The sequence below is a fragment of the Girardinichthys multiradiatus genome, chromosome 21 (assembly GCF_021462225.1).
Source record: "Girardinichthys multiradiatus isolate DD_20200921_A chromosome 21, DD_fGirMul_XY1, whole genome shotgun sequence".
Lineage (NCBI taxonomy): Eukaryota > Metazoa > Chordata > Actinopteri > Cyprinodontiformes > Goodeidae > Girardinichthys > Girardinichthys multiradiatus.
Window position 1 is genome coordinate 40491450 of NC_061813.1, and position 26647 is coordinate 40518096.

At 46.4% G+C, this 26647-nt stretch overlaps 2 protein-coding genes across 8 annotated transcripts in view; one reads left to right on the forward strand and one right to left on the reverse strand.

Annotated features, from left to right (window-relative positions):
* The window catches only part of LOC124857956 (LYR motif-containing protein 4B), a 48860-nt gene extending 43725 nt beyond the window's left edge, over positions 1-5135 (reverse strand). The window contains exon 1 of the mRNA XM_047349577.1: positions 4980-5135. Coding sequence (XP_047205533.1) covers positions 4980-5065 — 86 coding nt within the window. The 5' untranslated portion in view covers positions 5066-5135. The remainder of the gene's footprint in view (positions 1-4979) is intronic.
* Positions 5136-5247: 112 nt separating this feature from the next.
* The window catches only part of fars2 (phenylalanyl-tRNA synthetase 2, mitochondrial), a 140218-nt gene continuing 118818 nt past the window's right edge, over positions 5248-26647 (forward strand). The window contains exons 1-3 of one of the 7 annotated variants that reach the window (XM_047349572.1): positions 5248-5346; positions 11965-12143; positions 12494-12645. In XM_047349572.1, the coding sequence (XP_047205528.1) occupies positions 12517-12645 (129 nt within the window). In that variant the 5' untranslated portion in view covers positions 5248-5346; positions 11965-12143; positions 12494-12516. Of the gene's footprint in view, positions 5347-7729; positions 8316-11698; positions 11721-11964; positions 12144-12493; positions 12646-26647 lie in introns of those variants that run through there. The other 6 variants (XM_047349576.1, XR_007035723.1, XM_047349571.1 and 3 more) reach the window with 6 other exon arrangements.

Below are 26647 nucleotides of genomic sequence, written 5' to 3' on the forward strand. Positions count from 1 at the left end.
CCAAACAGTTTTGGATTTGCTTTCCACAGAGATTCCCGTTTCCCATCATCCTCCATGTTTAAACTTTCCGTTGGAATTTCATGAATGTTTCATCTAACTTCTGTTCATTTCCGTGTTTTCTCTCGTTGACAAAGCCTTCCGAGCTCAGGCAGAGTTTTATCCCAGGAAGAGCAGGGAGCGCCTGCATCAGCTGTTAGTGCAGCATCAACAAAACAGCGCCAGCAGCAACGTCTGGCATATTCAGGTCACTCAACAACAAGCCTGTAAGCTCACAGGTACATGGCTTCACAGCAACACTGAACACTGAGAGGAGAGCAGGATTAAATCACTCCCACACACTCTGCCCGTCTGTTTCCCACATGGCTTCAAATCCTCACTTCTTTTGTCCATGAAGTTAGACCTCAGTCTGCATGAAAATGTCTGCAAGCAACATTTCATTATTAATAAACATTTTTATTCTAAAAATAATAATATTATAGCATATGAACTCATATGTAATCCAAATGTATTTTATTAAATGCACCTCAGTTATACTGGTCTCTGGTTGTGACGTGTTGCTACCACAAGGTGGCAGTAATGCATCAAGTTGCTTCCAATGATGACTAAATACTGCTGCAACGTGAAAGCTGAACATCGGCTCATTTTTAACATCCAGAAGACAACTTGATCCAACATGGAGAAGACAACATCTAGTGATTTCTACAAGTGTCTGAGAAGCTAAAAGGTGAAAAGATGTCTAGCTCCTAATGTGGAAAAATGTCTTCTTCATAACAAGGGAAAGACCTGCAAAAAGACGTCTATTTATGGTTGAATGTGAAACAGCAACAGGTGAAAGGTTCTGTGTTACGATGCAGAAATGGTCATAATGTTTGTAAGGAGACATCTGCAGGAAGATGTCTAATGAACGTGGTTGAGAGAGTCGAAAGGTGGAAAAACTAAAACGGTTCACGCATCACAGCACAGTCTGAAAACTCATTTATTCAGCAGAAAAAAGAAAAAGTCTCCAAGAACAGAAAGCAGAGACTGAAGCTGACTCTGGTTTTATGACTGAGAATTGAATAAAGCAGTTTAGACAGACTGCTGTGATCCAAGAACATCGCCATGGATAAGAAGTGGGATCAACATGTTCTCCAGGAGACACTTCTTCCAGCAATCCAGGAACTGTCTGGTGATGAACTGTGGATTTTTCACCATGATGGACAATCACTCAAGAGATAAAGTGTCTCAAAGTTCAGAACAGACGTTCTGGACAACTTACAAGCGTTTGTGGTCAAAGTTACAGGAAATTTAAGATCACCAAGAAACAACTAAATTACATTTTAAAAAGGCAAAAGAAGATGATAAAATTAATCTAAAACTTTCTGTAAAAACTAACACTGCCCCAAACTGGAGGACAAGAACGGGTCACCATCAGCCAGGATTTGGACCTGAAGCCGACATCCAGCTTGGAGGAGAGATTCCTGAAGTTAGGAGGAGGAAGAAAGATCAGCTCTGTAAAGAAAGTTCATTTTAGCTTAGCTCACAGTGACCAATCAGAGAAGCTGTCTGAATAAGACAAAAGGATCTGATGATACTTTTCCTCTCAGAGCAACCATGGTTCTTACAGCCGTGGTTCCTCTCAGAGGAACCTCTGAGAGGAACCACGGCTGTAAGAACCATGGTTGCTCTGAGAGGAACCACAGCTGTAAGAAGGTGGTGAACAGAGCCAGCTACTGGGCTCAGAGCGAGCAGAGGAATTTATTTCACAGAAACTTCAGCTGCAGCAGGACGTTTCTCATCTGGATGTTCAATAATTCAACATGTGGGAGGCGGTCCTCATGAAGGCGGGCCGGGAGTGGCGCCTCTCTGAAGTCCACACACAGCGCTGAGAGTTCTGACAGCTGACGACTCACCCAAACTCACCAAGAAACCAGCTTTACTGGTCAGAAACAGCACCAACACCTCGCTGAGGACCGGAGCACCATGAGACCCTAATACAGAACCTGAAGTGGACCTTTCTACAGAACATTTTCAGAAACAATAAACAGCAGAAACCATCTCCAATCAGCTTTAAACAAACCAGCCTCTGCAGCTATACCTACTGCTGCCTGTATGAAATATTCATTATTACAGTTCTGTTATTTGGAGCATTTATAGTTTGATACAGATCTGCTAAACTTGGGTGCAGTTTTTGGGTAAACATGTTTACTGTGCAGAAAATGTTCTGCTCTTCGTAGATTAGCACAGTCTGAAGAGCTGCTATTGGCTGATTAATCTGTCAGGGTATCGGGTCGGATAGAACCAGCAGTCTGCTGCCAACTGGAGCTCTGAAGCAGTGTTATCATAATGAGCCGGATGGGTAGAGCTCCTTTAGCTTCCACACTGTGACGCTCGGCGTTGCTGGCAGCCAGAAATATTTCCAAACAGCAGCAATAGGTGGGGGAGGGGACGTACAGCTTCTCACAGTCTATCATGACTCTGCTGCATTAGTACTATTTATAGGTGTTGAACCTGTGGTAATCATTATGATTATTGTACTCGTCGTCTTCCGCTTATCCAGGACCGGGTCGCGGGGGCAGCAGACTCAGTAGAGACACCCAGACTTCCCTCTCCCCAGACACCTCCTCCAGTTCCTCCAGGTGGAGCCCAAGGCGTTCCCAGGCCAGCCGAGAGACATAGTCCCTCCAGCGTGTCCTGGGCCTCCTCCCGGTGGGACGTGCCTGGAACACCTCCCAAGGAAGGCGTCCAGGAGGCATCCGTCTAGATGCCCGAGCCACCTCAACTGGCTCCTCTCGATGTGGAGGAGCAGCGGCTCTACTCCGAGCTCCTCACCCATCTCTCTTTTTTTTTTTTTTTAACAAAATAGTACATGTTATTTATGAATGTAAAATGTACTTAGTTAGAGGTGCAGCCCAATATAGAACATCTGTGTATCTGTCAACACCTGAAGCTTAACACCTGTGAGTATGAGTGTGGATGCGCTTTTGTATACAAGGTTTCTCCACAAAAATATGCAATAGCGAGTTTGAGGACCCACAGACCTGCCCCATGGTCCCTGGACAGACACTGAGGAGATCCGAGCCACAGACATCTAAAGGCCCCTCAAAGCACAGGAACCCCAGGAGAACCACCACCGGGACTACCGCAACCCCCCCAGAGAAGAGCAGTGGAGAGTCCCAGGGGAACCACCCAGCAGCGACAGTGCAGAAGCCCCAGTGAGCCGAAGCGACGAGTCCACAGACCCGCCGGGAGCCGTCCACACCCGAGCAGATCCAGCCATGGACCTAGAGGCCCAAGACCCCGGGACACACCACCCCCCAAGCAGAGGCCAGACAGAGCCCATGGGGCCAGGCCCCGGCAAGCAGCCACCGGGAGTGAGCCAGCACACACCAAAGCACCCGGTCCTGGACACCGAGAACCACAAGTCCTCCTCACCCTATCTCTAAGGGAGTGCCCGGCCACCCTACGGAGGAAGCTCATTTCAGCCGCTTGTATCCTTGATCTCGTTCTTTCGGTCATGACCCAAAGTTCATGGCCATAGGTGAGGGTAGGAACGTAGACCGACCGGTAAATTGAGAGCTTTGCTTTTCGACTCCGCTCTCTCTTCACCACAATGGATCAGAACAGACCCTCTCTGAGCGGCAGCGAGGCTTTCTGAGGCTCCATTAGAGGCTCTCCATTTGGTGCCTTTAACTTAAAAATATGAAATTGAGGTTGCTTACCTGCTGAAGTGCTCTTTATTACAAAACTGTGCAGTTAGAATATCAAGCAATTTCCAAACCTTGAAAACACTTTGTTAAAGTTCAAGCATTTGTCATAACCCTGTTTATGACAATATATCAACAATAATAAAAAAATAAATTAAAAAAACTCACTTTCAGTTACAAGAAAGTAAAATAAACTACAAAATATTTATGATGATGAATGGAGGCGCAGTTGGTGGCACTCTTGCCTGGCAGCAAGAAGGTCTTAGGTTTGAATCCCAGCCTGGGATCTTTCTGCATAGAGCAAATCTGTTTGTTCTCTTGCCAGAGAGGAGAGTCAGGAAGAGAGCTCTGGTCGGGATTACGACCCGGTGTTCTGGTCGGGATTACGACCCGGCGTTCTGGTCGGGATTACGACCCGGGGTTCTGGTCGGGATTACGACCCGGCGTTCTGGTCGGGATTACGACCCGGCGTTCTGGTCGGGATTACGACACGGCGTTCTGGTCATAAACTTGTCACCATTGTACAGCGTTTACACTATAAAACTAAATCACAAGATTACCATATTCAGATATTTACTTAAGTAAAACCTGATGGATGTGACCCACGTGGTTTGTGGTTATTTGTGCCTCAGACCACAGACAGTACTTTGACTGGAGGATTTAATCCATATACAAGCTGTCTGTTGACAGATGATTGTAGATGTTGATTTAATCTAAAACTTCGTTATATGAAACAGGAAATATGAACTGTCAGCCATTTTAAACTCATAACTGTATTATATATTTGAACATAATTCAACCAATTTATAGTTCTACCCTGTTAATTTGTTTCAACCCTGGTAGAGGAAGGGTTGCTTCCTATAGTGGAAGCTTTAACCTTCATGACCTCCAGCTCTTGACCTCCAGCAAAGGGCTGCTGCTCAGATAGCATCCGTTTCTCATTGACTGAATGAATGACTTAATAAACACAAGACAGATCACTGTCTTAATAAAAATCAGCTGCAGTGAGAATAGCTCTGAAGACTAGCTGTATGAAGGGGCTTTGGTGCTGTAATCCTGCAGGAATTATTCATTCAGTTGAGGTATGCGATTTATGACTTTAGGACTATGAGTTTTAAAACATGTTTAGTGGGACACAACTGATCTGAGACCTCATATTAGTCTGTTAAGGGAGCCTTCTGCCACATGACACAGCCTCATGTAAACAGAGCCGCTAGCTGGGTGTTTAGCCGCTGACAAGCGCTTTAAACCGGCCAGCAGGATCCGTCACACCGCTACCACCCCGGGTCTTACCTGTAGTTGTAGGAGGGAAACTTGCTGCTTTCTTTCAGCATCATCCTGTACAGCGAAATCACCTGAGGCCGAGTGGAGGCAGCCATGATGTTCCAAACAAGGCTACTCGCTCCCTCCCTCCGTTTGAGCTCTAGGACCCTGATTTATAGGCAACCAAATACCGCCTGAACAGAAACAATAGTTTCAACTCACGTTTTAATTACAGTTTAATTATTTGCATAATTTACAATAAACGTTTCGAAAATAATTTAAGATACTAAATATACTAAATTGATTGTAGTGGGTAAAAAGAGGATGTATTGCAATTAACCTGCGCAGGCGCATCTCCGCCACCTAAACAGCACCTAGCACAGGAGAGAGACAGAAGGTGAGTTAGCTTTGCTTATTTTAACCTCTAAAAATGCCTTTTACCAAACAAACATTTGGCTTTAATGAACGATATCACAATGGTTTAATGCTTCATACCAACTCTCTAAATGGTGGCGATTCGGGTTTCACAGAACTGTGTTTTACCCATAAAACGTCTTTGTTTTGGGCCAACATGTGACACCTGATTGAGCTGCAGCTGCTTTAAAATGACTTAAATTAGTTTAACCCTCAAGGTTACACAGACAGCGAGTTATTTAAACCTCAGACAAGCTGCAAACATATAGCTACTCGCTGTTTAAGCAGGTTGTGGTGTGACTTTTCTGTCAAACTGGACCCACCAGAGTTGTCAAAGAAACCAATAAACCCACCTGTGACCCAAACGCAAACATGGCTCAGTATTATTCAGCTTTAAAATGAGATTTTAACGTGTTACCAGCAGAAAATCCGCAAAGAATAACATGAAACCTAATCTAGAACTACCTTCAGCAGTGAGGTTCTTTTAGTCTCACATCATTGTGGAGAACTTCGGTCCACTCTTTTCTCAGTTCGTTGAGGTTTCTGCTCAGCTCTCTGAAGGTCCCACCACAGTATTTCAACCAGGGTGAAGTCTGGACTTTGACTGGGCCATTGCAGCACATTGATTCTTTTCTTTTGTAGCCATTCTGCTGTAGATTTGCTTCTGTGTGTGGGGCCATTTTCAGTCCTACTTTAAGTGTTTTTTAATTCTCATGTCATCAACTTTAACCTTTAACCTGCTAACTGAGCCCTGGATTGTCTGACATGGAGTTCTTAAGTGTTTGTCCTTTCTCTGAGCTCTGACCATTAACTGGGACGTCCACTCCTTCAACTCCCAGGTGGATGGGGGCAGCTAAGGTTGCTTCTCTAAGGTTGTTGCTGATTAGAGTTGCACAAAAATTGAGAAACATGCAGTTGCATTATTTGAATTGTTGAATATGGATATGAATATATCGGTTGGGACTAACCCACATATTCCTCTGGAACACTCTCCACGAGGTTCAGGCTCTCAGCCACTGAAATCCTTCTCAGTTGAAGTCATCAGGAGCTGTTAAAGTCAATCCAGTTGGCCCAATACGTTCTGAAACATTGCAGAGCATGAATACATTGTTCTTCTTATATAATAGCCGAGCAAATGTTTCATCTAAGCAGCCTTTTGTAATTGTTATATTTCACATATTAACGTTTCATTACTGATTACAACTATAAATAGTGTGAAGCTCTATTGCTGATGTCTTCCTGCTCTGGCATTGGGTCCTGATGTCCAAATGTTGTTCTGAAGGGTTTAGACTAGCTTAGTGTCTCTGAGTCCACTTCCCGTATATTTGTTAAAATTGCTGATGTGTGTGTGTGTGTGTGTGTGTGTACAGTATGCTCTTTAGCGCCGGATGTGTAAAAGGTCAGAGACACGTCCTGACTCTTGATATCTGTCCGTCTTTGAGAGTAAAGGTCATGGTTCCTGCTTCATGTGTCCAGTGTGTTGGCTTTCAGCTGCTTTGGCCCTGGACATTTTCAGACTGGATGTGGTTTGTTGGCTGTGTTACACAAACACGTTCTATAGATTTAAACCATCTTGGCCCAAATTTGTGTGAGATCTTCCGTTTTTCTGACGCTTGCAGCTGGTGGTTTTTGCCCTTTTTCATCCATAGAATATTATATTATCTTTACTTTTTGATTTGAAATTGTCCCTAATTTTTATGTTTCAAAGTATGGAGCTAAAAAACTCAAACATTTTTAAAGAAAGTAAATTTTTTTGACACAGTTAGAAGCTTATTTTGAAACAAATCTGCTGGCTGTATTTTTGAAAGTTTAAGTTAAGGCATCTTTGCCTTGAAGTCTTTCAGAACCATAAGACTGAATTCTTCAGAACCTTTTACTTATTGTCAAGTAAAAACATTTTTATCAGAAATCAAACTGTTGCAAAAATTAACAAAGGTCTATGATGGCTTAATCAAGCTGGGGGACATTATAAGAACCAGAAGGTTAGAACATGCTGAGTCACTGGTTGCCATGGTGATTCACAGAAACACACACAATAAATTGGCTCTAAAAAGAAACTGTGAAAACTATGAGCTTTATTAAAACGATTCTTGAAGCCAGAGTGTCCGAACCTTCTGGTTCTGGTAGCCATGCATGTACAGCTGGGGAAATAAGTATTTGATACAACAGAAAAACAAAACGTGATGTTTGGTACAGAAACCTTTGTTTGCATTGACAGAGGTCAGACGTTTCCTGTAGTTCTGGACCAGATTTGCTCACATTGCAGCAGGGATTCTGGAGCACTCCTCCATGCAGATCTTCTCCAGATCTTTTAGGTTTCAGAGCTGTTGCTGGGCAACAGGGAGTTTCAGCTCCAGCCAAAGATTTTTCTATTGGGTTCGGGTCTGGAGACTGGCCAGGTCACACCAGCACCCTCAAATGTTTCTTATGGAGCCTCTTGTTGGTTGCCCTGGTTGTGTGTGTTCTGGGTCACTGACATGCTGGAGGATCCAGCCACGACCCATCTTCAATGCTCCTACTGAGCCAAGGAGGTTGTTTGCTAAGATCTAGCCATACCTGGCCCGGAGCATCCTCCCCTCAATATGGTCCAGTCATCCTGTCCTCTTTGCAGAAAACCATCCCAAAGCATGATGGCATGATGTCCTTGGGAGTGTACTCATCCTTCTTCCTCCAAACACGGCGAGTGAAATTTAGACCAAAAACTTCTGTTTTTATCTCACCTGACCACATTACCTTCTCCCATGCCTCCTCTGGATGATCTAGGTGGTCATAGACTAACTCGAGACGGGCCTGGACCTGCGCTGCAGGATTGAAATCCACGTCAGGGCGATGTGTTACTAACGGTAACCTTTGAGACTGTGATTCCAGCTGTCCTCAGGTCATTGACCAGGTTCTCCCGTGTAGTTCTGGACTGATCCCTCACCTTTCTCATGATCACCGACTCTCAACAAGGTGAGATCTTGCATGGAGCCCCACTGTCAGGCAGATTGACAGTCATCATGAGTTTATACCATTTTCTAACAGATGTTGCCTTCTCACCAAGCTGCCTGCCTGTCTCTGGTGTCCTTGACAGCTCTTTAGTCTTCCATGGAGGAGAGGTTGGAGTCTGATTGATTAGCCAAGTGGACAGGTGTGTTTTAGACAGGTACAGGTCCTTCTCAAAATATTAGCATATTGTGATAAAGTTCATTATTTTCCATAATGTCATGATGAAAATTTAACATTCATATATTTTAGATTCATTGCACACTAACTGAAATATTTCAGGTCTTTTATTGTCTTAATACAGATGATTTTGGCATACAGCTCATGAAAACCCAAAATTCCTATCTCACAAAATTAGCATATCATTAAAAGGGTCTCTAAACGAGCTATGAACCTAATCATCTGAATCAACGAGTTAACTCTAAACACCTGCAAAAGATTCCTGAGGCCTTTAAAACTCCCAGCCTGGTTCATCACTCAAAACCCCAATTATGGGTAAGACTGCCGACCTGACTGCTGTCCAGAAGGCCACTATTGACACCCTCAAGCAAGAGGGTAAGACACAGAAAGAAATTTCTGAACGAATAGGCTGTTCCCAGAGTGCTGTATCAAGGCACCTCAGTGGGAAGTCTGTGGGAAGGAAAAAGTGTGGCAGAAAACGCTGCACAACAAGAAGAGGTGACCGGACCCTGAGGAAGATTGTGGAGAAGGGCCGATTCCAGACCTTGGGGGACCTGCGGAAGCAGTGGACTGAGTCTGGAGTAGAAACATCCAGAGCCACCGTGCACAGGCGTGTGCAGGAAATGGGCTACAGGTGCCGCATTCCCCAGGTCAAACCACTTTTGAACCAGAAACAGCGGCAGAAGCGCCTGACCTGGGCTACAGAGAAGCAGCACTGGACTGTTGCTCAGTGGTCCAAAGTACTTTTTTCAGATGAAAGCAAATTCTGCATGTCATTCGGAAATCAAGGTGCCAGAGTCTGGAGGAAGACTGGGGAGAAGGAAATGCCAAAATGCCAGAAGTCCAGTATCAAGTACCCACAGTCAGTGATGGTCTGGGGTGCCGTGTCAGCTGCTGGTGTTGGTCCACTGTGTTTTATCAAGGGCAGGGTCAATGCAGCTAGCTATCAGGAGATTTTGGAGCACTTCATGCTTCCATCTGCTGAAAAGCTTTATGGAGATGAAGATTTCATTTTTCAGCACGACCTGGCACCTGCTCACAGTGCCAAAACCACTGGTAAATGGTTTACTGACCATGGTATCACTGTGCTCAATTGGCCTGCCAACTCTCCTGACCAGAACCCCATAGAGAATCTGTGGGATATTGTGAAGAGAACGTTGAGAGACTCAAGACCCAACACTCTGGATGAGCTAAAGGCCGCTATCGAAGCATCCTGGGCCTCCATAAGACCTCAGCAGTGCCACAGGCTGATTGCCTCCATGCCACGCCGCATTGAAGCAGTCATTTCTGCCAAAGGATTCCCGACCAAGTATTGAGTGCATAACTGTACATGATTATTTGAAGGTTGACGTTTTTTGTATTAAAAACACTTTTCTTTTATTGGTCGGATGAAATATGCTAATTTTGTGAGATAGGAATTTTGGGTTTTCATGAGCTGTATGCCAAAATCATCCGTATTAAGACAATAAAAGACCTGAAATATTTCAGTTAATGTGCAATGAATCTAAAATATATGAATGTTAAATTTTCATCATTACATTATAGAAAATAATGAACTTTATCACAATATGCTAATTTTTTGAGAAGGACCTGTAGTTCACACAGGTGCAGTTAACACAGGTAAGAGGTGGAGGATAGGAGGTCTTCTTAAAGACAAACCACCGTGTCTGTGAGAACCAGAACTCCTGCTGCTGGAAGGTGATCAAATGTTTATTTCGTACAATAAAAGGCAAATTAATTGTTTAAAAATCACATCATGAAATGTACATACGATGAATTGACAAACCTCGCTATTCTTTGCGAGTATGAAAACTTGCAAAACTGGTACCTTCCAAACCTGCAGGTCCAGTTTGTCCAGAACCATGAACAGCTGAAATGTACTGGGAGTGAATAAGAGTGTGGGTGTGTCTCTCTGAGCTCTGATTGGACAGAAGACTGAAAGAGACAGAAATATCTGCGTTTAGATGGAGAAACTGGACGTGTGGAGATGAAGCTGTGGTCATGAAAGGAGGTTAAACCCGATAGGTTCTGAATATTTCAATCAGAACCATCTTCACACTCGTAGCTGAACACTGCAAAAATCTTAGAAAACTTTAAACTGATTGTGGAAAACCGGTAAAACGGATCACACTGTGAATTCAACCAGAAAAGGTCCAGATTCTTCTGACCTTTTGAGTGAAGTTTCTGCTGTAAAGGAAGGCTGAGCAGAGGAGATCCAAACAGCGCTGAGGTCATCTCTCCTTTTACCAAAACACATCATAGTCTTTAGGAAAATGTTCAGGGTTTTTCAAATTCATGAAATATTTCATATATATATTTCATGTCATCATTTATTTGTGAGGAACTCTGCAGGTTTTTTACTGACAGGTTTAGATTAATTAGAAATAAAATACAGTCTAATATAAAGGAACATTGGTCCTTTTTCTGCATTATTTAATTGTTAATTGCAGTTAATTTGCCTTGCTGTAATTATTGAACAGGTCATTTTTCATTGGGCCCCTCAGTCCAGGCCTCTGACTGGTACCTCGTCTGGTCTCTGCCAGCCATGTGCAGTGTTTGTGTGCCGAGCCGGGTGACGGACAGCTCTGCATGCAGATCAATAAGGAAGGATTTCTTTCAGTCCCAAACGACTGGACTGACTCTTCTCGTCTCATCTGAGCTTCCAGTTTGAATCCTGCAGATCAGCTGAAGCTTCTGTCAGTGTCGCTCCTCAAACCGGGCCCCACAGTGCTTTTTATCCTCCGCCACGTCTGATTTCCCAGTCTCAGGTCGGCTCAGATCACATCCTGCCGCAACTTCAGTGTTAAAGAAAAACTCAAAGGAATAAATACGCCATTCATACAAATAATCATGAGTTGAATGTATCTGTAATATAATCATCTTTACTCTCGTTATGAGAAATCTTAAATGTTCTGATTGCCTACTAACATTGATATCTATCATTGACCTCCTTGCTGAAGCAGCTGTGTTGAAACTTATAGAATAGATTTAATAGTTTAGTAATTTACTTGATTTACAATAAACTTTGTTCTAAAGCACGCTAGCAATCCACCCCAAAAATCTATTTTATATGAACAGGAAGACCCACAGAGAACACATGAAAGACAGTTGGATGATTGACATGTTGGATGGGGACCTGGGAATGCCTTAGACAAACTCAGTTCAACTGTGGAAGTCATCACACATCTGCAGGTGCTCCAGCACCAGACTTTTAGCAGGTTTCTGCTGATATCTGCTTCTGCACCCATGCATGTTTCTAGAACCATATGTGCAGTTGTTATTGGACTGCAGCTGATTGGATGTAATGAAGTCTGTTGGAGGAGCTACCTTCTCAGTCCTGATGAGTTTGTTTGATGCGCTGGTTGCTTGTTACTTGTTTTGTGAGCTGTGAGCTGCTGATTGAGTTTTCCGTCTCCATCTCCTTTCCACCTGGCAGATCAAGGACCCTGGCGTCCCTGCCATCGATCGCTTCCGTCTGTGTTCAGAGCTGCAGAAGAACCTGTCTGGGACACATCGGTCCAATGACCCGAACCTGATCGCTTCGAAACAGTGTGGTCAGCTCCAGCCCCGACTATCCGTCCTGCAGAACAACAGGCCTTCTCCTCTGCGCTGTGGGTAAGTAGATCTGTTTGTGAGGTAAAAAGCGACAGCAGAAACGAGGAGCAGGTAAACACTCGATGACATTTACAAAAGTGTTAAATAAAACACGACTGATTTACAACCTAATGCTTGTGAACAAGGCTCCAAGTTCCTGCTTAAAGTGCAACAACAGCTGCCTCTCCAGTTCTTTCTGGATGAATATTTCATGGTGGTGACCTCTGGGTCGCTACACGCTGGCGCACATTTACGCCGAAGGCTTCCCGACGCACTGCTCCATTTGCTGTGTTTAATGTCACGCTCTCGCTGAGGAAACCGAGGCCAGCGTGGCAAAAGTAAACAAAGACAACCTCTGCTTTAATTGGCAGGAAAAATGCAAATGTAGCTGGAGATGAGGAGGAGCTTTGGTGTGTTGGAGAAGGTCCAACTGAAAGGCAGCAGCTTCTGGAGGGAAGGGGACATCTGTGGTGAGGATCGTGGTGAAGGAGGTGTTCGGCAGACAGGCAATCTGGGCAGTGAGGTTAGAAAGTGTTCAACTGTCAAACATCAGAAAACAACGGCAGCCCTGTGGTTCCACATGCACATGAAAACTAAGTACACCCCATAATCCAAGAGCTTGTAGAGCTAAATTCCCAGACTTATGATGCATACGTCCCCCTTCTTTATTTAGATTTATTTTAAATAAATTGTTGGGATCTCAATAATGTCACACTAGAACCACATTGACACACATTCAGACAATAATATGCAGATCAGTAATTGATAAGTTCAGGATAAATGCCTGACCCAGGAACATATCGACATGTGGCAGGAGGAAGCTGCAATCGAACCCACAACCTTCAGATTTCTAGATGACGTCTGCTCCCAGTGAGCCACACGGCTGTGGCTTCTTCCTCAATAAATAAAATGCTGTAATAAACATCAAGTGTTCATTCTGGTTGACCTGAAGTTCACATCCTGCTTTAGGATCCAAACAAGCTGTACAGTTTGGTTGGCCACAACATTTTGGTGCCACACAATAAATCTCAGGTTTCAAGTAACTTACGCTGGCAGCTGGACCGGGTCTCACTGTGTTTTATGCCCACACCTGATATAGATCTGGTATAGATCTTAGTGACAAAGATGCAGAACGTCAGGAGAGCTCTGTGGTCTCAGTTATGAAGGAAAAGAAGCAGAAGAATACGGAAAAGGTGGTTTGATGGCAATCACCATTGCATCTTGTTCCCAGTTTGATGTTTTTCTGACGTTGTTCAGCTCTGGATGATAAAATCATCAGTACTCCTGATGTCCAGACAAACTAAAACAGGACTGTAGTTCAACTCTTTGTTGCTACGTTGCAGGAATCTCTGCTTCCAGCCATGTTTAGTGAAGGATGATCCACTGACTAACAGAGTGAGATCTGTTGAATGTTGTGAAAAACATGAGAGTATTTACAATAAAGAGTCGTCACCTTCATGAGGACAACAAAATCAAGGCACGTGGCGTCTTCCGGTACGGCTAAGCTGGGGTCCCACCCTGGAGCCAGGCCTGGGGTCGGGACTCATCGGAGAGCGCCTGATGGCCGGGTTGCTCCTCACGGGACCCAGCCGGGCCAAGCCCGAACGAGAGACCTGAGGCCATCCCCCAGTGGGCCTCAATGGGCAGCGGATGAAGGTGGGGACCTCGATGACCCGATCTCTGGGTGCTTAGGCTGGCTCTAGGGATGTGGAATGTCACCTCGCTGGGGGGGAAGGAGCTGAGCTTGTGTGGGAGGTCAAGAGATATCAACTAGAAATAGTCGGGCTCACCTAAATGCACAGCGTGGGCTATGGAACCCTGCTCCTCAAGAGAGGTTGGACTATCTTCTACTCTGAAGTGGCCCGCGGGAAGAGGAGGCAGGCTGGGGTGGGTTTGCTTGTTGCCACCCAGCTCAGACGTCTTGTGTTTGTGTTTACCCCGGTGGATGACAGGGTCACATCCATGCGGGGACAGGTCTCTGACTGTTGTTTCGGCCTACGGGCTGAGCGGTAGTGCGGAGTACCCGGCCTTCTTGGAGTCCCTGTCGGGGGTGCTGGATAGTGCCTCTCCCAGGCACTCCGTTATTCTACGGGGGGAGGAATGGCCTCCCCAATCTGAATCAGAGTGGTGTTTCATTATTGGACTTCTGTGCTAGTCACGGATTGTCCATCATGAACTTCATTGTTAAGCATAAGGGTGGTCATCAGTGCATTTGGCACCAGGACACCCTAGGCAGGAGGTCGATGAACAACTTTGTTGTCATGTCTTCAGACCTTTGGCCAAATGTTTTGGATAAACTCGAATGAAGAGAAGGGGTGAGCTGTCCATGAAACACCACCTGGTGGTGAGTTGGATCCGCTGGAAGAGGAGAAAGCCAGACAGACTTGGCAGGCCAAAGCGTATAGTGAGGGTCTGCTCTGAACATCTGGCCAGGAATGTGTTCAACTCCCACCTCTGGGAGAGCTTTGACCAGATTCCGGGTGAGGTTCGAGTACCGTGAGGCCAAGTGTGCCGCAGACCAGGTTGTGGCAGAGGCAAAAACCCAGGCCTAGGTGCTGACCTTGACTGGGTACATTATTGGGCGCTGGAAGGAGTACTTTGAGGATCTCCTCAATCCTGCTGTCACGCATTCCCTGGTTGAAGTAAAGGCTGGGACCCGGGGTTGGACTCTTTCACCACCCAGGCTAAAGTCCCCAAGGTGGTTCAAAAGCTCCACGGTGGCAAGGCTTCGGGGGTGGATGAGATCCGCCCTGAGTATCTCAAGTCTCTAGATGTTGTGGGGCTGTCAAGGTTGACACGCCTCTTCAACATTGCGTGGCGGTCGGGGACAGTGCCTCTGGACTGGCAGACTGGGTTGGTGGTACCCCTTCATAAGAAGGGTGACCGGAGGGTGTGTTCCAACTACAAGGGGGATCACACTCCTCAGCCTCCCTGGTAAGGCCTACGCCAGGGTATTGGAGAGGAGAGTCCGGCCGATAGTCGAACCTCGGCTTCAGGAGGAGCAGTGTGGTTTTCGTCCCGGCCGTGGAACACTGGACCAGCTCTACACCCTCTACAGGGTACTCGAGGGTTCAGGGGAGATTGCTCAACCGGTCCACGTGTATTTTGTGGACCTGGAGAAAACATTCGACTGTGTCCCTCGTGGTGCCCCCCATAAGGGTGCTCCAGGAGTACGGAGTCAGGGGTCGTTTATTAGGGGCCATCCTGTCTCTGTACAAGCAGAGCAGGAGTTTGGTCCGCATTGCCGGCACTAAGTCGGACCTGTTCCCGGTTCATGTTGGACTCCAGCAGGGCTGACCTTTGTCACCGGTCCAGTTCATAACTTTTATGGACAGGATTTCTAGACGCAGCCAAGGGACGGAGGGGTTACGGTTTGGGGACCGGTGGATTTCCTCTCCGTAGAGTGGCCAGGCACTCCCTTATAGATAGGGTGAGGAGCTTGGCCATCTGGGAGGAGTTCGGAGTAGAGCCGCTGCTCCTCCACATCAAGACGAGCCAGGCATCAATACCGGATGCCTAATGGACGTCTCCCTCGGGAGGTGTTTTAGGCATGTCCAACCGGCAGGAGGCCCAGGACACGCTGGAGGGACTATGTCTCTCGGCTGGCCTGGGAACGCCTTGGGCTCCCCCCGGAGGAGTTGGATGTCTGCTGCCCCCATGATCCGGTCCTGGATGAAGGAGAAGAGGACAAGTACTCGCAGTCCAAATACAAACATTTTCATTTATTTTCTAAAGTAGGAGCTAAAATTCAAATCCAAAAGTCTTAAAAAGCACTGCTAAAAAGCAGCATTATTCTTTACCTTGCAGTAAAACCACAACCAGCTGTGGTCCAGAAAGTATTGTTTATTGTAGCTGTTCTGACTGCAGAAGCTGGGAGAAGAAGACCTGGAGTTTAACTTTAGTTTTCAGGCCTTGTTGCAACAAGCTTCATGATGCACAGTTAAAGTCAGACTCTAATCAGAAATAAGGTCATCCTGGCAGCGTTCTGTGTTTTCCTGCCTGAGTTCATTAAACAAGAGTTGGATTGAATGTGTCGGAGTTTAATAGCTGCGCTGTTTGACTGGATGACGGCTGATTCCTCTACTGCCTCAGAGTTTTGCCTCTGGGCCGTTTCTCTGGTTCTGTTCAGGTGAAGCTGCAGCTGCTTTGGCGTAAAAGAACGTTAGAGTCCTGTCTGTTTAGATCAACATGGAGAAAAAGAGTCTCTACATATACACTAAATACATCTGAGATCATCCAGCAATGAGGTAAACATGCTCTTTATTCATATATGAGATTATTTTTATGAGCTTTTATGTTTCAAACAACCATCTTAAGTAGGTCTAGAGTGGACTCAGGGATGTCCTGGTCCAGTGCAGGAGATCTACATTCCTGCAGCTGTTAGATGCATCCCTGCTCCAACACCTGAGCCAAATGAATGGATCGGTACCAGATTCTGCAGAGCTGAATGACTGGATGCTGAGGAGGGAGTTCAGGTGTGTTGGACCAGGGATGCGTCTAAAAGCTGCAGGACGGTGCCTCTCTAGGACTGGACCTGGACATACCTGTGTGGCGGAACCAGGGCAGAAGTGTAGGAAGGAAGTTTGTCTCGTTTACTAAAATAGAGCAACCTCCATATTAGATGTAGATGAAACTGCAGCTGTAGTTTCTTCTAAAGATTAATATCAGGTGATGCTATGTTCTTGAGTAAGACTTCCTAGGTACTTGGATCATGGGGTCCTCTGGGTGTCTGGGAGCTGTGACCTTCGGACCGAAGCAGTACACGGCTCAGGGAGGAGCAGCAGGGATGAGAGGGAGCCCCTGTAAGTCTGAAACCGGAGACAGGTAGAATGGTCCCTCTGGGTTGGAGGAGGGTTGTGGCCTCTTCTGCAATAACATTCTGCTTGATTTTCTGCTCCATCTACATTCCATCCCTCTCCTGAGGTCGTAAGATGTGGATCATATGGGCTGCAAGAGGAGATAGGGGAGAAGAGGTCAAAGCTGAGCCCCTGCTCCTCCACATCAATAGAAGCCAGATGTAGAGGCGCTCCAGGAACTTTACACTGAAGAGACCCTGGAAGGACTATAGAGATCCCTGCTAGCCTGAGAACACCTTGGGATCCCTCAGAAGGTGTTGGAGAGAAGGTCCGGGCTTCCTTTGTGGACTGGTAAAGTCTCTCACCTTATCTCAGAGTAGCAGAAGATAACAGATGATTCATGTACAATGAAGTATCTGAAACGTTGCTCTAGATAGATCCCACATTGACCAGATTAACCTGGACATATTTTCCCTGAATGAGGCCTGAAATCATCTAATGGGAGGCATCCAGGAGACACCAGGTCCAGATACCCAAACCAACTCAGCAGACTTCTTCTAGTGTGTAGCACCAGCAGCTCGACTCCACCTCATCTCCAAGACCAGGAGCTCATTTCAGCTGATTGCATTTATGATCTTCCTTTCAGTCTTCAGTTATATTTCATGAGCTCACGTAAAGGTCACATCACAGATGGTCCAAATGAGGCGGAGACTGAAGCCCGACCGTTTTCCACTTCAGGACCTTGGCCTTAGACTTAAAGGAGCTGAGTCTCATCCTGAAGCTGCTCCGCTGAAGATCAGAACTTATTCATGTGTGCAGATAAAATGATCTTGCAGATTAATAATGAGGTGAAATCTGAAGTCTTTCAGAACCAGAGAGCTGATGTTCTCTCAGGATCTACTGGAGGCTCAGATGACCATCAGTGTTATTGATGTTCCTTCTGTGACTCCTCAGGTTCTGGTATCTGTTGGGTTCATTAACACCTCTTTCTCTCTGACTCAGCCGGTGTTCCCAGGAGACCCGTCTTCTTCTGCAAGAGCTAAATGGTCCTCCGCTGTTAGAAATCAGGTCGTGTCTCCGCCTCTAACTGAGTTAGTGGAGCTCATTGTTAATGACGGCGCGCCGGGTAACATCGTTAGAGTCTGCAGGTCGCTGGTGGGCGTTCATGGCTGACTTTATTAATCTGTAGGAGTCGGACCAAATCTCCGGCAGCATTTCACTTCCTTTACTTTTCCTGTCAGGTTTTCATTTCTTCTCTGGTTGCTTTTCCTTTTCTGTCCCCTTTTGTTTTATTTGATTTGTTCTGTTTTTTCCATTATCCTTTTTCACAGCAGTTTCTTTTCTTTCCAGCTCCATTTTCTTACTTTTTCTTTCTGTTACAGTTTTATTTATTTCCATTCTTGGTTTCCACTTTTCTCTCCTTATATAGTTTTCTTTTCTTTTCTGGTATTGTTTTATTTTCAGTTTCTTCTTCCTTCCTTCCGTCCTTCTTTCCTTCCTACCTTCCTTCTTTCCTTTCCACCTTCCTTCCTTCGTTCCCTCCTTCCCGTCCTTCCTTCTTTCCCACCTTGCCTCCTTCCTTCCCTCCTTCTCTCCTTCCTGCCTTCCTTCCCACCTTCCTTCCTTCCTTCCTTCCCTCCCTCCTTTCTTCCTTCCTTTCTTCTTTCATTCCTTCCCTCCTTCCTTCCCCTCTTCCCTCCCTCCTTCCTTCCTTCTTTTCATTTTTGTTTCCTTCCTTCCTTCCTTTCTTTCCTTTCCACCTTCCTTCCTTCGTTCCCTCCTTCCCATCCTTCCTTCCTTTCCTTCCTTCCGTCCTTCCTTCCCTCCCTCCCTCCCTCCCTCCCTCCTTCCTTTCTTCTTTCATTCCTTCCCTCCTACCTTCCTTCCTTCCTTCCCTCCCTCCTTTCTTCCTTCGTTTCTTCTTTCATTCCTTCCTTCCCTCCTACCTTCCTTCCTTCCTTCTTTCCACCTTCCTTCCTTCGTTCCCTCCTTCCCATCCTTCCTTCCTTCCCACCTTCCTTCCTTCCTTCCTTCCCTCCTCTCCTTCCCACCTTCCTTCCCACTTTCCTTCCTTCCCACCTTCCTTCCCACCTTCCTTCCTTCCCTCCCTCCCTCCTTTCTTCCTTCGTTTCTTCTTTCATTCCTTCCTTCCCTCCTACCTTCCTTCCTTCCTTCTTTCCACCTTCCTTCCTTCGTTCCCTCCTTCCCATCCTTCCTTCCTTCCCACCTTCCTTCCTTCCTTCCCTCCTCTCCTTCCCACCTTCCTTCCCACTTTCCTTCCTTCCCACCTTCCCGCCTTCCTTCCCACCTTCCTCCCTCCCTCCCTCCCTCCCTCCCTCCCTCCTTTCTTCCTTCCTTTCTTCTTTCATTCCTTCCCTCCTTCCTTCCCCTCTTCCCTCCTTCCTTCCTTCTTTTCATTTTTTTTCCTTCCTTCCTTCCTTCCTTTCCTTTCCACCTTCCTTCCTTCGTTCCCTTCTTCCCATCCTTCCTTCCTTCCTTTCCTTCCTTCCATCCTTCCTTCCCTCCCTCCCTCCTTCCTTTCTTCTTTCATTCCTTCCCTCCTACCTTCCTTCCTTCCCTCCCTCCCTCCCTCCCTCCTTTCTTCCTTCCTTTCTTCTTTCATTCCTTCCTTCCCTCCTACCTTCCTTCCTTCCTTTCCACCTTCCTTCCTTCGTTCCCTCCTTCCCGTCCTTCCTTCCTTCCCACCTTCCTTCCTTCCTTCCCTCCTTCTCTCCTTCCCGCCTTCCTTCCCACCTTCCTTCCTTCCTTCCCACCTTCCTCCCTCCCTCCCTCCTTTCTTCCTTCCTTTCTTCTTTCATTCCTTCCCCTCTTCCCTCCTTCCTTCCTTCTTTTCATTTTTTCTTCCTTCCTTCCTTCCTTTCCTTTCCACCTTCCTTCCTTCGTTCCCTCCTTCCCATCCTTCCTTCCTTCCTTTCTTTCCTTTCTTCTTTCATTCCTTCCCTCCTTTCTTCCTTCCTTTCTTCTTTCATTCCTTCCTTCCCTCCTACCTTCCTTCCTTCCCTCCCTCCCTCCCTCCTTTCTTCCTTACTTTCTTCTTTCATTCCCACATTTTTTTCCCTTCCTTCCTTCCTTCTTTCCTTCCTTCCTTCCTTCTTTCCTTTCCACCTTCCTTCCTTCGTTCCCTCCTTCCCGTCCTTCCTTCCTTCCCACCTTCCTTCCTTCCTTCCTTCCCTCCTTCTCTCCTTCCTGCCTTCCTTCCCACCTTCCTTCCTTCCTTCCCACCTTCCTCCCTCCCTCCCTCCTTTCTTCCTTCCTTTCTTCTTTCATTCCTTCCCCTCTTCCCTCCTTCCTTCTTTTCATTTTTTTTTCCTTCCTTCCTTCTTTCCTTTCCACCTTTCTTCCTTCGTTTCCTCCTTCCCGTCCTTCCTTCCTTCCTTCCTTCCCTCCTTCTCTCCTTCCCGCCTTCCTTCCCACCTTCCTTCCTTCCCACCTTCCCTCCTTCCCTCCTTGCTGTTCTGGTGTCCCTGGGCTCTCTACCAGGCCAGGCTGCCACACGTCATGAAGACTTTCCATGAACTGTTTTTGCATCAAGAATGATCAGCAGGGTTCTTCTTTTGGTAACAGCTTGTCTTTACATGTCGACTTGATGACATACAGACAGTTCTGGTTCTGGTTCTGTTTCTGGATAAATTATCTGGAATTTTCAGCTCTTTTTTTCCGTTTTCTGCAGAAAGTTTTAAACAGATTTTTCTGGCGTCACGCTGCCTCTCTGTGTGTTGGTGTCCTCCATCTGTTGTAGAAAGCCCTTCCTGAACCTGCTGAGCCCAGCTCACTCACACACACACACACACAGTTATATAACACACTCCCTTCATTTTTGACCCTTTGCTCTGCAGAGACGCTGAAACATTTGCCTAAATCCTTTCTCGCAGGTGAGAAAACATGCTAGAACAATTATATTCTGATGTGTAGGTCCTTCCTCCTGGGATGTTCTGACTGTATCAGTCCGGTCATCCTCTCAGTCTTTCTTCAGCCTCTGTCCCTCTTTGGCCTTCATCTAAATCTGCTTTTTACAACCTGCGGACCCTCAGCAGCTCTCTGAAACTGTGCATCCACATGTCCTTTTCTGAGGCGGTACAAACTGTAAAAATAAAACATTCAGGCGCTAATAAGGTGGCAGCGTCGTGTGTCGGCCTCTCAGAGGACCTGTAAAGCAGCCAGAGATGTCGGTACTTCATGATGCTGCTCTAAAGCCCCAGTCAACATCTAACTCTACATCGCTGCAGTCTAAACATGTTTATGTTAACAGTGTGCAGGAAGCTGGATTTAAGGCACAGTGAAGCTACTTTTTGAATAAATGTAGCTGAATTACTGAAAAAAGATCCCAATGCAGGCCAACCTGATGAAGGTCAGATACAGACGCAACCTGGCTCCTTCCCAGCAGGGGAGTGCTGGTTGGTTTTTCTTAGTGAATGTGTTTCATCATGTTTCAGAGCCAGAAAGGCTGTAAATCTTCACAGCATCAAGATTAATAAACCTCGGTCAGCTGTTCCACTCCTTTCTAAAGCAGATCACTGATTTTAAAGCATGGGGAGAGCCTTTATTCCGTGCCTCCATTGCCAAGGTGGTTTACCGGAGCTGTGGTCACAAAGTTGTTGGTGCCTGTCGCGGCAGCAATTCTTGAACCCGCTGGTGGACACTGGCGGTGAGGGATGCTGTCAGGCTGAAGAAGGAGTCCTATCGCATCTTTTTGGGCTGTAGGACTCTGGAAGCAGCTGATGGGTACCGGCAGCCCAAGCGGCATGAGGCTCGGGTGGCTCGGGGGGGGGGTGAAGTACACCACCAACACTGTTTACAGTGGGGAGGGTGTGCTGTTGACCTCAGCTCGGGACGCTGTGGGTCGGTGGGCGTTATACTTCGTAGACCTCCTCAATCCCACCGGCACGTCTTCCACTGAAGAAGCTGAGCCTGGGGACCTTGGGGCGGGCTCTCCAATCGCTGGTGCTGAGATCACCGAGGTGATTAAAAAGCTCCTCGGTGGTTAGGCCATGGGTGTGAATGAGATTTGCCCTGGGTTCCTTAAGGCTCTGGGTTGTGTTGGCTAACGCGACTCTGCAGCATTGGGTGGATATCAGGGGTAGTTCCACTGGATTGGCAGACCGGGGTGGTGGTCCCTCTATTCAAAAAGGGGGACTGTAGAGTGTGTTCCAACTCTAGGAGAGTTACACCTTTAAGCCTCCCTGGTAAGGTCTATTTGGGGGTTTGGGAGAGGAGGGTCTGTCGGATAGACGAACTTTGGATTCAGGAAGAGCAGTGTGGTTGTCGTCCCGGCCGTGGAACACTGGACCAGCTATACACCCTCAGCAGGTTCCTGAAGGGTGCATGGGAGTTCGCCCAACCAGTCTACAGGTGGACTTGGAGAACGCATTTGACCGTGACCCTCGGGGAATCCTGTGGGGGGTACTCCAGGAATATGGGGTACCAGGCCCTTTGATACGGGCTGTTAGGTCCCTGTACAACCAGTGTCGTGAACAGAGCTTGGTCTGCATTGCTGGCAGTAAGTCGGACTCGTTTCCGGTGAGGGTTGGAGTCCGCCAAGGTTGTGCTTTGTCACTGATTCTGTTCATAACTTTTATGGCCAGAATTTTTAGGCGTACCCAAGGTTTTGAGGAGATCTGATTTGGTGGCCGTAGGATTGCATCTCTGCTTTTTGCGGATGATGTGGTCCTATTGGTTTCATCAGCTCGAGATCTACAGCTCTCACTGGAACAGTTCGCAGCCAAGTGTGAAACAGTCGGGATGAGAATCAGTGCCTCCAAGTCCGAGGCCATGGTCTTGAGCCGGAAAAGGGTAGAGTTCCTTCTCTGGGTACGATGCGAGGTCCTGCCTCAAGTGGAGGAGTTCAGGTATCTTGGGGGTCTGTTCACAAATGAGGGAAAATGGAGCATGAGATCAACAGACAGATTGGTGTTGCGTCAGCAGTGATGCGGGCGCTGTGCCGGTCCGTTGTGGTGAAGAGAGCTGAGCCAAGAAGCGAAGCTCTCGATTTACCTGTCGATCTACGTTCCTACCCTCATCTATGGTCATGAGCTTTGGGCCATGACCGAAAGAACGAGATCACGGGTACAAGCGACCGAAATGAGTTTCCTCCGCAGGGTGTCTGGGCACTCCCTTAGAGATAGGGTGAGAAGCCGGGTGATGCGGGAGTAGAGCCGCTGCTTCCCTGGTGAGGTGTTCCGGGCATGTCCCACCGGTAGGAGGCCCAGAGGGGAAGTCTGGGTCTCTCTGCTTAGGCTGCTGCCCCTGCGACCCAACCCCAGATAAGCGGAAGTAGATGAATGGATGGATGGGTGGGTGTATGGGTGGGTAGGTGGCAGAACCTTTGGAGCTCAGCCTTAATAAAACAGATTCTGCTGGACCGTTGATGGTTCTGATAGTTACCAGACAAGACAGTTAAGTTTTAAATCAATTGGATCATAAGACATGTCCTCAGAAACCGTTTGCCTTTATAAGCTGTGACTGGTGGCTTCTTCCTGTCTGAGCAGCGTTTCAGGCCACAGAACCTGGTTATACCAACACTCTCCTACCAGCTTCAGAATCTTCACAAGCTTTTGTTTGGGGTTTGATTTGCACATTTCACACCAGAACCCGTTCACCTATGGGTCACAGAACCCGTCTCCTTCCTGACCGCTGCACATCCCCATGCTGTTTATACTGGCATATACATTATTGTGGCATTTAGCAGACAGAAATGATCCTAACTGACCTGAAACAGAACAAGTGTAATCTGATTTCATGTCAGAGGTCATGGATTGTTTCATACAGTCTGGTAAAATATCAGCTTTCAACTTTAAATTCAATATTTGAGAGTCTCTGTGAACCTGAGGATCATTCATTTAACCTTAATGTTGCAGATGTTGGAAAGAATGACATTCAGTTTATTGTTTGTCTGTTGATGGTTTGAGTAAAATTGATTTAAAAATCTAATTTAAAAGCATATTTTTCTCTGTTTAAATCCTTTTGAAGGATTTATTTGCAGTTTATTTGGTCGGTTCAGGGCTGAGATTCAACAGAATAATAATACAAATGAAAAAAATGGATAAATTAAGGGTTTGAAAGGAGAAATTAAAACCAGTCACATGAAACCCAAAGGTAGTTTTATCTGTTTTTACTGTCAAACGATGGGCTGCTTCTGATAACCGTGCAGACAGTCAGAGACATGATGAAGGCAGATCATACAGACTCGTGGAGGATCTCCTGTCTGAGAGAACCGACTGTCAGTCAGAGCGGACCTCCAGGTCGGCCGTTCAGCCTTTCATCCTCTGCTGCCAATTACCTCTGAAGGCCTCCGGCTTCGCTCGCTTCCTCTGTCGCCTCTTTCATCTGCGAGCTGTCTTTTCTGCACAGTGACAGCAGTTCCCACGGAAGGAAGACTTCCATGAAGCTTCTTCTCTCGTCATTAAAGGAGAACTCTGGTAGCCGGGCTTTCAATGAAGCTCCTGCACTTCTTCTGTGAGAACTTGGAGCCAGAGAGATGCACGGGTCTCAGCTCATCTGTGCAAACGTTTCAGATTTTATTGGTGCATCTAAAATATTTTCTGTCTCTCATGTCAGAAAGTAAAACCCATAAATATATTCATCACAAATAGAGTGAAATATTTCAGGCCTTTTTTACTTATCAGTCTCTCAGATAATAAAAATATTACATCAGATAAATAAAAACAATATTTTAAACAAAAGTGCAAGGCTTCTGAAAATAATGTTAATTTCTATATACTCAGTACTGGGTCTGGGCTCCTTTTTCATGAATTACTGCATCAGTGCAGCGTGGCATGGAGATCAGCCTGTGGTTTGATAGCGACCTTCAGGTCATCTGGGATGATTTACAACATACAACTCTAAGTTGGTCAAGGCGTTCTGGTTTGTGATCATGGTCCAGCTGGTAGTTCTGTTTGCATCAGTCTTTGGACCAACCAAGACTCCGACCAGTGGTCAAATTCAAGAAGAGTCGTGTCTTTTCTGGGTTCTGGCAGAAGATTCAAAGGGTCCCCCTCAGGTGAAAGGAAAAGAGTTCAGGAGCAAACCAGTAACCTTCCAGGATCAAGAAGGCCAACATGAAGCTTCTGGAATGGTTCTCGCCTAACATTATTTAAAACCATGTAGAATCTTCCAAGAACCGGGTCATTGTCAGGAAACCAACACATTTTATTGAAGTCTACCAAAGACAAATGCACACAAATAATAGTCCATTTTTCTACCTAGCAACAATGCTGGCTGAATTCTGGTTGGAAGAACATCCTTTAAGTTGCAAGTTTAGTCCAACTCATACAGAATGTTTTGTTCTGATAGCTCATTAATGATGAAGATGGGAGAAGGTGAGGTGAGCAATCATCAACACTCAGTTGAAGTACTTTCATACCGACCTGTTTTCAGGTCAGTGTGGATGGGGACTTCCTCATTGGGCTTTCTGCAGTAATCCAGGTGCTGCTCCAGTCTGTTGTGGTGAAGAAAGAGCTGAGCCAATTAGCAAAGATCTGGATTTACCGGTCCGTCTACGTTCCGACCCTCATCTATGGTCATGAGGTATGGATCCTGACCAAAACAACGAGATCCTGGATACCACCGGCTGAAATGAGGTTGGTTGGACTCAGCCTTAGAGATCATACAAGGGGAGCTCAAAGTAGAGCCGTTGCTTCTCCTCATCGAAGGAGTCAGCTGAGGTTGTTTAGCCGTCTGATCAGGATGTCTCCTGGCTGTCTCCTTTGGGCGTTTTCCTACTGGGAGGAGACCCCAGGGAAGACCCAGAACTCCCTGGAGGTACGATGTATCCCTTTAGATCTGGGAATCCCCTAGAATGAGCTGAAGGATGTCGCTGGGGAGAGGGCTGTCTGAGGTTCTCCTGTGGACCTGTTCCCCTGCGACTGGATGGATGGACCAAATAAACATGTTGATTCGTTTTAAACCTCCAGGAACTGTTGCTGGTTTCCAGTCTGCATATGATTCTGGTGCTCATCTTGTTGTATCGGGCCTCTCCAAGCCACTGATTGTCAGCACTGTGCCAATACTGCTTCATCATCAGCGGTGGATTTCCTGACTGCAGGCAGACCCAGAGGACGACGCAGCGGAGGGGAAATGAGACGTCTGTTTCTCTCAGATCCCCAAGCAATGAAATGTTGAACAGCAGATCTGCATAATTAGCCAAAAACATGGTGTATATCTCTATGTGTGTGCCACAGATTTAAATTTTTAACTTGTAGGCCCTCTTTAACATCTTCAGAGCATATGTTTGTGTTACACCCAGGATTCACGCCTCCACCGGCATAGCGGTGGGGTTAACAGGTGTACGGGTGGTTTCCTCACCTTCTGCAGCTTCTCAAACAGAAGCAGGAGCTCAGCCTGCTCTATTTTTATCAGTTGCTGCTAAAAATGATCTTGCATCAGACTACGGAGGTGAACCATCTCAGGACGCCTTTTAACAGTGAAACTGAGCTGAGCTGAACTGAAGGTGATGGAGACAGTTCCTTTTAATGAAGTCATCTGGTGGATCCTGGACCAACTCAGTCATGTTTTTAAATGTTCATTCATAGAAGCTGTTTGTGTCATGAAGTAAGAAGAGCATCATCTGAGCTACAGAGGAGTTCCTGGTTTAGCAGAGAGGAACCCACTGATGCAGGTTTTATTTGTCTAAAGCCAGATGCAGAGTCATGCCCTGAGAGAGGAAACCATAAATGATTCTGATTACAGTCAGATTTGTTGACGGCCTCGAGG